The sequence below is a fragment of the Schistocerca cancellata genome, chromosome 7 (genome assembly GCF_023864275.1).
Source record: "Schistocerca cancellata isolate TAMUIC-IGC-003103 chromosome 7, iqSchCanc2.1, whole genome shotgun sequence".
Lineage (NCBI taxonomy): Eukaryota > Metazoa > Arthropoda > Insecta > Orthoptera > Acrididae > Schistocerca > Schistocerca cancellata.
In genome coordinates this window covers 343050462-343062751 of record NC_064632.1, presented here as the reverse complement: position 1 = coordinate 343062751, position 12290 = coordinate 343050462, and the positions used below count along the sequence as shown (strand labels likewise).

Here is a 12290-nt window from a genome sequence, read left to right as displayed (position 1 = left end):
TAATTCTGAAACCCTAAGGACTGTATAGTATGGATTAGTGTATCCTTTATTGACTTATGGAATGATACTGTGGGATGGGACATGCCAAACTAATAAGAAAAGGATTTTCATACTGCAGAAGTGAGCCTTGAGGATCATAGCAAAAGTAAAACCAAGAACTTCTTGCAAACCCCTATTCATTAGACTCTATATTCTCACAGTTTATGCCATGTATATAATAGAAACTATAATGCTAGTGAAAGAAGACATTAAGATCACAAAAATAAACATGGATAGTCACAACCATGAAACAAGGCCATATGGTTAACTGAAGATTAACTTTAACAGTGAAAAGCCCCTAGGCCTATATCAAAGGAGCTGTTTTTAATAACTTGTTACCAAATGAAGTTAAGATATTGACAGGGGATACTTTTAAAAAGCAATTCAAGCAGTGGCTTATCCGAAAATGTCCTTATAACTTAAATTTATCTTGAATTGTAATGTAATAAGAAAAATGTAAACTAAAAGAAAAATTTAATTGTAAAAACTTTATGTTGTTGTTGTAGTAGTCTTCAGTCCTGAGACTGGTTTGATGCAGCTCTCCATACTACCCTATCCTGTGCAAGCTTCTTCATCTCCCAGTACTTACTACAACCTACATCTTTCTGAATCTGCTTAAAGTATTCGTCAAAAACTTTTTATACTTAGCTGAAAATGCACATGCATGTAAAATTACATGTTATGAGCAATAAATTGAATTGAATTGAATCATACCAAGTTCATCACCTGCTAATACAACACTGGAGGAAAAGCTAAACCCAGAGACAGGAAGACATGAAATGCAATTGTCACTTTTAATAAGAAGAGCCCCTCCAGGACAATAACTAATTAATATGCATCTAAAGAATTCAGTGTCAGCAGAATCATTCTGACAAGGACTGCAGGAAGAAAACATTCATGGCATGCTTTTACAGGTAGACATATTGTAAACCTGAAGATTAGAAGATGAAGTGTAGGGTACAAGAAACATGGACTACTGATCATTGGAAACATGTGATGAAGAGTCAGTATATTTTTGGACTATTGCTCACTAATATGTGTTAATATATGGAGAACTCCAGAGGAACTGCTCAATCCAGGTTGTTTCATAATACCTGTGACACATGGTTCGATAATGACTGTTGGTTTTAAATGGGTCCTATGCAACTGGTAAGGTTTATGAAACCATTTAAGGTGATCTTGTTCATTCAGTGCTGTAAGTGAACTGTGTCCGGCAAGGAATTTTGTCATTCCAAGACGATGATGCACTGTTTATTATGAATATAAATGTTCAAGATGTATTTAATGCACATGGTGATGAATGGACTAGTCTTTCTTCGTATTTGCAATTATTAGATTTTAATTTTATCGAGTCATTGAAGTCCATTAACTTCTCCTAGCATCTCTCAAGGAACTGTTACAATGCCTCTGGAATGGTGTAACATTTCATTCACCATTGTCTAGAATTTATTTATCTGAGCACAAACAGGATTCATATAGTTCTGTTTGTCAAAGGTGTCTCTGCACCATGTAAGGTGGGCATTTGTATCTTTTGCCCAACTCCTGTAAGAACTGCAGGTCTTCTTACAAAGATGAACACTTCTGTTGCAGAACGTCGAGCTGATCTTCTCATTACAAGCAGCACTGTTGCTGACAATGGAGGGAGTGGCATTGCAGTAGATGAAGCACGCTCTGCAGTCATACTGGGAAGTACCTCAGTGTCTGGTAATAGTGGCACAGCAGGCCTACGCATTATTGGGGGTGCAGCTGCTGTTAATGTCTCAAACAGCCGTATTGCCTTCAATCGTGGTGATGGCGTGAATGTGTCACACTGTGGAGGCATTGTAAACATTTCGCGTTCATCCATATCGTCTAACAGTCGTACTGGTCTTTCTGTGTGGCATGAAATGGATCCAGCCTTGAGCTATACAGGACTGCAACGTACTGTCATCCTTGAATATTCAGAAATCTTCAGGAACCAGGAGGTAAGTAGCTTTGAATATTACTTTTATCAAGTAGGTTATACAGGAGAGATCATTTTGTGTGACTTGCTAATCTACGTCAGTCAGAATAATATAAATATGTGAAGCATTATAAAATGCATAGTGTGTCAAATTTTTGTAGGTATTTTTCATTTATATCACACAGTGTAAATAATTTTACAATCAGATAATAGAATTTTTGAATGAGTTTTCAACAAACTAATGGATGTTGTTAGTACATCTGTGGTGGTCTCTGCACCCCACACTCCCATGCTGGGGAACCAGCAACATCAGATTAAAAATGTCAGTGTCATACTTTATTGTTGTTCTGGCATAAAGACTGCCCACTAAAGATATTACTGACCGTTTCATTATATGTAGAAGCATGGACCTGAGTTTGAGACAATTGAGTATTTACAGTTGGAAAGCCCTATATGCACAGTTATATTCCGGGGACCATCATTTGCTGAAATTAAGTTCGTACCATTGTTATTTACTTCTCTTAGGGTTTAATGATTGGCTGAAAAGCCAAAAACCTGTTCACAGTAAAATACAAAATAAATATTGTTATGGAACATTAATTCGGAGTATTTCATTTTTTTATATATCTATGTTCCAAAACTGCTGAAAAAAGTTTTCTAACACATGCATACTTGCAAAAGTGTGTGGGCCTAACTCCTCCAAGTGACACTGGTAAATATATCTTATCACCGTAACTATGATGTATAACGTGTCTTCTCCTGATTAATTCGTGTAAATATTTACCACCCGATACTTCATGCTGGACATAGAAATAAATAATAAATTGGCCAATTTTATTCATTACTATTCCCAGAGTACATGCTGTCATTTATTTTATAGTTAAGGGGAAAAAAAACATTTTGTCACTTAAAGGGTTGAATTACAGGGAACCAAGTAATGAAAGAATAATCCTTAGAGGGAAAAAAACTGCACTGTGAAATAATAACAAAATGATAACCAAACTCAAGGCAGTCTGTTCAAAACCATTCATCGGTAAGGTCAAGTGTGTGAGAAGGTTCGTGTAACAATGCACTTATGTTTCAACTGATCCCGAGCATTCTCAGTCAAGTTGATGTCAGCAGATACCACAGGCCATTCCATTTGTTTAATTCCTGCATTTAGGAGATGTGTTTACAGGGTGGGGATTTTGTGCTCACGTATTACCATCTTGAAAGACAACCAATTGCTCAAATGTTGACTATACGGTTGGATGGGAGATAGAAGGATCTTGTTTAGATACTACACAGTCCTCAAATTACCCAAAATAGTAGTTAGAGGTGTTGGACAACTGTACACGATATTGGCCCAAAACATGACTGATCCACTTCCCTGCTGAACTCAAGGGACTGTCTACATGAGAGGAGCATTGGTACCTAGCTGTTTCCACACTCTTCTATGACATCATCAGGCATCAGAAAAATCCTGCACCCCACAATGAATGGAACTTAATGTCATTGATACAGGCTATATTCCAAATGCTTCCTTGCTCATCTTTTTTTGTGCTTGACAGTGCTGGGAGAATAAAGAACACTTAGAGGCCAAATTGATTGTGTGAAAATTGTAGCATATCGTCTGGCTCATCACAGTCCTCCTAGTTGCCTCCAAAAAGGCAGAACACAGTTGTTTTGCAGTCTCACCAGGATACATAGAAGCTATAATTTGTAGGAACAGTGATCAGCTTGGATTGTTGGCCACTGGTGACCACTACGAAGCTGGTCTTTAATGTTTTGTGTCACATACTAGCAGCTGAATGTTCAGATACATCACTATGCGGTATACGTTCTCGGCGGGCAACATACTCTCCTTTCTGCCATAAAGTGACAATGTGTGCATTAATGTAAACTGAAATGACTCCCTGACACATGTCGCAAGACTGAATAGTGTACACCCTTATTGTGTTGTACACTATTGGAGACATAGTATGCTAATGTGAACTGCAGTGAGAATGCAAGTTTATTTTTAACACCAGTACACAGTTTCCTGTGGTCAAAAGAGTATCGAGAAATAGGTTTTCAGCTAGAAGTGTACAAACTGTGTGAATCATGAAGGTGGTCCAAAACTATTATTGAACATTTTATGCCTCTGTGATCCTTGTGTGACATGTTTGTAAAGAGTCCTTTGGAAGTTGTTGTTGTTGTGGTCTTCAGTCCTGAGACTGGTTTGATGCAGCTCTCCATGCTACTCTATCCTGTGCAAGCTTCTTCATCTCCCAGTACCTACTGCAACCTACATCCTTCTGAATCTGCTTAGTGTATTCATCTCTTGGTCTCCCCCTACGATTTTTACCCTCCACGCTGCCCTCCAATATTAAATTGGTGATCCCTTGATGCCTCAAAACATGTCCTACCAACCGATCCCTTCTTCTAGTCAAGATGTGCCACAAACTTCTCTTCTCCCCAATCCTATTCAATATTGCCTCATTAGTTATGTGATCTACCCATCTAATCTTCAGCATTCTTCTGTAGCACCACATTTCGAAAGCTTCTATTCTCTTCTTGTCCAAACTATTTACCGTCCATGTTTCACTTCCATACATGGCTACACTCCATACAAATACTTTCAGAAATGACTTCCTGACACTTAAATCTATACTCGATGTTAACAAATTTCTCTTCTTCAGAAACGCTTTCCTTGCCATTGCCAGTCTACATTTTATATCCTCTCTACTTCGACCATCATCAGTTATTTTGCTCCCCAAATAGCAAAACTCCTTTACTACTTTAAGTGTCTCATTTCCTAATCTAATTCCCTCAGCATCACCCGACTTAATTCGACTACATTCCATTATCCTCGTTTTGCTTTTGTTGATGTTCATCTTATATCCTCCTTTCAAGACACTGTCCATTCCGTTCAACTACTCTTCCAGGTCCTTTGCTGTCTCTGACAGAATTACAGTGTCATCGGCAAACCTCAAGGTTTTTATTTCTTCTCCATGGATTTTAATACCTACTCCGAATTTTTCTTTTGTTTCCTTTACTGCTTGCTCAATATACAGATTGAATAACATCGGGGACAGGCTACAACCCTGTCTCACTCCCTTCCCAACCACTGCTTCCCTTTCATGTCCCTCGACTCTTATAACTGCCATCTGGTTTCTGTACAAATTGTAAATAGCCTTTCGCTCCCTGTATTTTACCCCTGCCACCTTTAGAGTTTGAAAGAGAGTATTCCAGTCAACATTGTCAAAAGCTTTCTCTAAGTCTACAAATGCTAGAAACGTAGGTTTGCCTTTCCTTAATCTTTCTTCTAAGATAAGTCGTAAGGTCAGTATTGCCTCGCGTGTTCCAGTATTTCTACGGAATGCAAACTGATCTTCCCCGAGGTCGGCTTCTACTAGTTTTTCCATTCGTCTGTAAAGAATTCGTGTTAGTATTTTGCAGCTGTGGCTTATTAAACTGATTGTTCGGTAATTTTCACATCTGTCAATACCTGCTTTCTTTGGGATTGGAATTATTATATTCTTCTTGAAGTCTGAGGGTATTTCGCCTGTTTCATACATCTTGCTCACCAGATGGTAGAGTTTTGTCAGGACTGGCTCTCCCAAGGCCGTCAGTAGTTCCAGTGGAATGTTGTCTACTCCGGGGGCCTTGTTTCGACTCAGGTCTTTCAGTGCTCTGTCAAACTCTTCACGCAGTATCGTATCTCCCATTTCATCTTCATCTACATCCTCTTCCATTTCCATAATATTGTCCTCAAGTACATCGCCCTTGTATAGACCCTCTATATACTCCTTCCACCTTTCTGCTTTCCCTTCTTTGCTTAGAACTGGGTTTCCATCTGAGCTCTTGATGTTCATACAAGTGGTTCTCTTATCTCCAAAGGTCTCTTTAATTTTCCTATAGGCAGTATCTACCTTACCCCTAGTGAGATAAGCCTCTACATCCTTACATTTGTCCTCTAGCCATCCCTGCTTAGCCATTTTGCACTTCCTGTAGATCTCATTTTTGAGACGTTTGTATTCCTTTTTGCCTGCTTCATTAACTGCATTTTTATATTTTCTCCTTTCATCAATTAAATTCAATATTTCTTCTGTTATCCAAGGATTTCTAAGAGCCCTGGTCTTTTTACTTACTTGATCCTCTGCTGCCTTCACTACTTCATCCCTCAAAGCTACCCATTCTTCTTCTACTTTCCCCCATTCCTGTCAATTGTTCCCTTATGCTCTCCCTAAAACTCTGTACAACCTCTGGTTCTTTCAGTTTATCCAGGTCCCATCTCCTTAAATTCCCACCTTTTTGCAGTTTCTTCAGTTTTAATCTACAGGTCATAACCAATAGATTGTGTTCAGAGTCCACATCTGCCCCTGGAAATGTCTTACAATTTAAAACCTGGTTCCTAAATCCCTGTCTTACCATTATATAATCTATCTGATACCTTTTAGTATCTCCAGGGTTCTTCCATGTATACAACCTTCTATCATGATTCTTAAACCAAGTTTTAGCTATAATTAAGTTGTGCTCTGTGCAAAATTCTACCAGGCGGCTTCCTCTTTCATTTCTTAGCCCCAATCCATATTCACCTACTACGTTTCCTTCTCTCCCTTTTCCTACACTCGAATTCGAGTCACCCATGACTATTAAATTTTCGTCTCCCTTCACTATCTGAATAATTTCTTTTATATCATCATTCATTTCTTCAATTTCTTCGTCATCTGCAGAGCTAGTTGGCATATAAACTTGTACTACTGTAGTAGGCATGGGCTTCGTGTCTATCTTGTTTTTACTCGTTTTGTATATCCTATATTTAGTTTTATGTCACTCGAAACAGCAAGTTATTAGCTAATAGGCAGTAAAGACTGCAAATTTTCTGAAGAATGCTTGTTCTCCCAGTTATGAATAATCCCATTCACTATTAATTGCGAGATTTTTTAAAGAGGGGCAGGATGTCAAACCGGCTGACTGGGAGCAGGAGAGGCACCACAGGACATTTTAATTTCTACTGGCCTGAATATAGTTTGATGGCACCCATTACAAAATATTACACATTTGAATTTCACCGAGCGAAATACAGAGACGTGCGATGGAAGAATGCTGTGTGAAGAGGTGTGGCACTGTACTTCGGCATACTTAAGACGAAATAAAATGTTTTACGTTCCCTCGATCATATATGTTTTATGTATCAGACTCATCAGAAAGATGTGCGCTACAAAATGAAGATATTTTTGAAAAGTCGACTTTTTAAATTTTTTACGTGCTACCTCTAACACTAAAGGGAGGGGGAACGTCACTATCTATTATTGCCCTGGTTCGGAAATATCGTAGATCCGGACCTGATGCGCAGAGCAGTCTGAGTTGTTGTTTGGAGTCTCCACGTGACCCGTGTTTACGTTAAGTGATTTTGCTGTTTCCTCTTTGTTTATTATCTGTAGCCTTCCACATGCCATGAATGATGGATGTGATCTAAATTTAATGTGATGATTGTTTTTATAAACCATGCTTAATTAAAGAGATGAGTTGTTTAGCCTGTAAGGCAACCACCATGTGTACAACTTGGGAGTATTAACTGCTCTTGCTTTCTGTAAACTTTGCAAATGTGAAAAGAGTTTATGCTTGTGAGTCATTTGTCTTTTCTTTTGTTTTTCACAGGTTGGTGCTCTCATTGGAAACTTCTGCAGAGAGTCGTTTGTAAACATAACAGGCAACTGGTTTAATGAAAGTAATACTGTTGCATTGGAAATTCTTTCATGTTGGCAACAAACCAACGGTATGCTTTGGCTGCAGGTCGGACACAACACATTTACTCATAATCGTCTTGGTTTCAGGTAATACTGCAAGTCTCTTTTTGACTACTGCAAGTGTCATTTTGACTTTAACATTTCAGATGCAGTGAAAATAAATGAATATTATTTATAGAATTTTATCAGAACTACTATTTAATATTGTATAACAAATAGAAAACTACATTGTAGAAATTCCTATAATACCTCATGTCATAAAAATTTTCTGTGAATGTTATATGGGAGGATTGGAAGAAAGATATATTAGTGCCCATTCTGTCAGTGTTATAAAGATGGAGAGCTAACTTGGATGCAGAAGTATGAATGTAGGAATTAGTAATATCCTATTGAAGGAACAATCTTCAGATTGACCAAAATAAGTGTATGGAAACCATCGAAAAACTATGTTAGGATGGGGGGTATTTGAAACTTATTCACCTCACATACTATTCCACCTCGCCAGGTTTCATATTAGCAGTCACTTGTGACTTTAGGGTAAGGGGAGGGGGGTTCATGGTTCATTGTAATTTATTAGGAATTTAATGTGTGTGATATACTGGGATAGGTGTGTACACACTTAAAGATCAAGTTCTTTTGCAAAACCTTAAAAATATACTTAGCGATACAGTGTAAACCGTATACATAAAACTTAATATACACAATTGTAACTGAGTCAGTTAAAATATAAGAGCAAGTAATCATGAAGTGTAACGCTACCACTACACCACAGCTAGCTATTATTTCCAGTTATCAGTCTGTGTATTTATGTATGCATTTAGGGTAGTTAGTCATGTAGTAAGTCATTATTCCACGTTTATTGGCTGTTAAAACTTCTTGATCATGTAAAAAACATTCGTATTTAATTTATTGATGAGATAGTCGAATGCTTCTCTGCTCATTCCTGTGTATTTGAATAATTTGTCTGGTGAACTTTGTAGTTGATGATATTTATGAAATTCTCCATGGAGATTCCTCCCTTTGTAAATTTCATGCACAACATTCCTTTTCGCTTTATTTTCATAAGTAAACCTAATTTTGTAGCCTTACTCTCCAGCTACAATATTGTACAGTTTAGGGGCACCGTTTTATAGAAACAGCTGGTTGGCACTAAGCAACCATCTTGTAGCGCAACATGGTGACTCGCACGCATGACACCCGAGCTTTTCACCCGATGTTGCTGCATGTCACTGGAGTGTCGCATATCCAGAAGTCACTCACTATCGGTTGCTTCTGTCGCTCACATAGGACATGGCCTTAGTACTCCATCTCCAGTGATCTCTATGTTTACAGAATATTAGGAGGGGTATTGGAATTACTTTTTGAAAGCTATATATTTTCAAATTGTTTAGAAAACAGCCTTATCCTCATCAAAACACTCTCCATTACAACTATTGCATTAGTCCTACCAGTGCTTCCACTGTCAGAAACATTTTTTGTAGTCATCTTTAGAAATGGCTGAAAGCTCCTCCCTCATTTTTTTCTTGACTTCTTTAATGTTGTCAAATCGGAGTCCTTTCATGACTCTTTTCATGTGTAGAAATAAGAAGTTGCATGGAGCCAGGTCAGGTGAGTAATGTGCATGGGTCAGTGGAATCATGCCATTTTTACCCAAAAACTGTGTAACAGAGATGGCTGTGTGTGCAGGTGTGTTATCGTGGTGGAACCAGTCTCCTGTTTGCCACAAATTGGGTCTTTTTTGATGAACATTGTTGTGCAATCTTCTTAAAACTTCCAAATAAAAGGTTTGATTGATGGTCTGCCCTGAGGGAACAAACTCTGAATTATTCGGGGACTTGATGGACATCCAGAATGAGGTTTGTCATCAGTCACAATGTTGCCATTTTTAAAATGAGCAAACCCTCGTACACTTGGGTTTTTCCCATTGCGTCATCTTGGTAAGGTTTTTCAATATGGAAACAGTTTGATCAGCATTTTTACCAGGTAGAAAACAAAATTTCACAGCTGCACCTTGTTAACTTAAACTTGCCATCATAAAAAACGAAACAAGAACAAAACAGCACTAGTGAAAACAATCACTGCAGATGAATAGAACAAGCCAGGTTAACAACACAGGCAGCACTGAACTGGCAGTGAGTTGTGCTATGAAATGCAACACAAGCTTTGGCCATGGCAATGCTATCCCGCTTTTTTTTTTTTTTTTTTTTTTCCCCCCCCTCCCCTTAAACATGTTAAGCTTGCTGGACATGTGCTGTTAGTATTAATAATAATGGGAATAAACTTAGCTGGTATAACATCTCGTGGGCAGGAGACCATTTAAACATTTCATAATTTTGAAAATTAAAGTTTTCACATCAAACATCATCTTTTGAATGGGTTCACCATAGCAAGCAGAGGTGCATTTATATATTTTATAACTCATTACCCTTTTTCCTCCAACAGAATAAATCCACCAGCCAATATTGATGGTCGTATAGAGTACAACAACTTTCGGCAGCACGAGTTTGGTGCAATGTCACTGAGGATGTCAACTGCTGTGCAAGAGCGTCTTGCCGCTCTGCCAGTCCGTCTTCTTGTGGCAAATAATTACTTTGAAGAAAACAGGGGAGTACGTATGTTAATTTGTCTCACATAGAATGTAATTTGTACATAAGATCTTTGTGTAAGAATGTAAAGGCAAGGCCATAACTACACAAAATGGTAGCCACTGCTTTCTTTGCTAACACACAGGAAGATGGTAAGCTCACTGATTAACTGTGCATTCTGCCTCCAAAACTTGTTTCTTTCATTCTTATAGTTTTTTAAGCAGCTCGATTGCTTGTTGGTATCCATCATTAGTACATTTCATTGTTAAATGCATTGCTTGTTTGATGCACTAATTTATCATCATTAAAGTAGACATCTGAAGCTAAATGCTGATGCCCAAAATAATAGTTGATAATATATATTTTCTGTTATGTTTGTAGATGTATGTTGCAAATTTGGGGCTCTGCCAGGACAGCATCAACCAGCATCTTCTGTTCACATGGAATTTCTTACGGAACAACCACATCACGGAGCCATGGGGGCTAGATCAACCACCTCGTGGATCTGCAGCTGCAGCTCTCACTGTTGCATCTGATAACATTGACATATTCCGCAACATCTTCCAGAACCCTGAATCAGCTTTTGAGATTGCTAGTCACTTATCTGATCAAAGTCGGTCTATAAACTGCACATATAATTGGCTTGGAAATGCTAGTGAAGATGTTATATTCTACCGTCTCTTTCACAGGTATGAGGTGCTTTCTGTCTGTTATGTCTTGTAACATTATCATGTTTCTTTTTCACATTTTCTTGCATTGCTGTCTGCTCTGTAACAGTCTGTTCATAGTTCTTCACAGTTGAGAACAACCATATATCCTGCTCCATCTGGCTTTGTAGTATTAATGTTTGCCCACATATTGAATCCAATCAGTGCAGAAATTATTCTCAATACAAAGAAAGGTAAAAGCATATTAACACGTTCAAGGTTGCAGGACCGATGATTACTTCATCAGATCAGAAGAGACAGTAAAGTTTAATATTTGTAGTACTCTCCAAGGCTTTGTGTTGACTGTAGTGATGTACAATCACTGTCTAATACATGCAGTCCTGACAACTCTGTGCTCCAGAAGTTGTTACTGTTTTACAACTGGAGTGACACTAATGCTCCAAGCAGTAAGAATATTTTGTTTTACTCATTCCACATTCTAATACCTCACAAGTGCGTGAATGGATCTACGGAATATTTGTGTAAATAAATAAACACATATGGAGAGGGCATGAGAATATAAAAACACACACACACACACACACACACTGTGTGATTTGCAGCTGTACATTTGATTGGCAAAGAGAGAACCTGGAAATGGTGAGGGCGTTACAACTTCCTGTGAAACATTACTAAATGCCCTGTCTGAAAACTACCTAGAACAGACAGTTACGAACACCACTCTTAATGGAAGTATATCTACAGTTCTAGAACAGTGATTTGCAGCTGTACATTTGATTGGCAAAGAGAGAACCTGGAAGTGGTGAGCGTGATACAACATCCTGTGAAACATTACTAAATGCCTGAAAACTACTTAGAACAGTTAGTTAGGAACACCACTCTTGATGGAAATATATTGGATCTAATTGCAACAAATAGACCAGACCTCTTTGAAGATGTCCACATCGAAACTAGTATAAGGAGCACGACCTGGTTGTGGCAACAATGATTTAAATACAAAGAACACCTAAACCAAGCAGAAAGTTATATATGTTCAGTAAACTAGACAAAAATATAAGTATTATCATATCTCACTGAGGAACTTGAAACTTTTAGCACAGTCCAGGTGCTTGTAGAGGAACTATGGCTCAAGTTTAAAAGAATACTTGACCATGCACTGGATAGATATGTACCTAGTAGAACAGTTCATAACGGGAGGGAACCTCCGCAGTATATACTCGCTGTAAAGAAACAGGGATTACTGCATAATAGGCTTAAAACAAAGCATAGAGCTATAGATAGAAAGATGCTGACTGAAATACATTTCGCTATCAAGAGAGCAAAGCGTGATGTCTTCAATGAC

General features: G+C 38.1%; 1 protein-coding gene across 1 annotated transcript in view; it reads left to right on the top strand.

Moving 5' to 3' along the window:
• Positions 1 to 12290, top strand: part of LOC126092760 (protein bark beetle) — a 380473-nt gene that overhangs the window by 202681 nt on the left and 165502 nt on the right. Inside the window, exons 8-11 of the mRNA XM_049908487.1 lie at positions 1630 to 2003; positions 7607 to 7782; positions 10138 to 10303; positions 10662 to 10969. Coding sequence (XP_049764444.1) covers positions 1630 to 2003; positions 7607 to 7782; positions 10138 to 10303; positions 10662 to 10969 — 1024 coding nt within the window. The remainder of the gene's footprint in view (positions 1 to 1629; positions 2004 to 7606; positions 7783 to 10137; positions 10304 to 10661; positions 10970 to 12290) is intronic.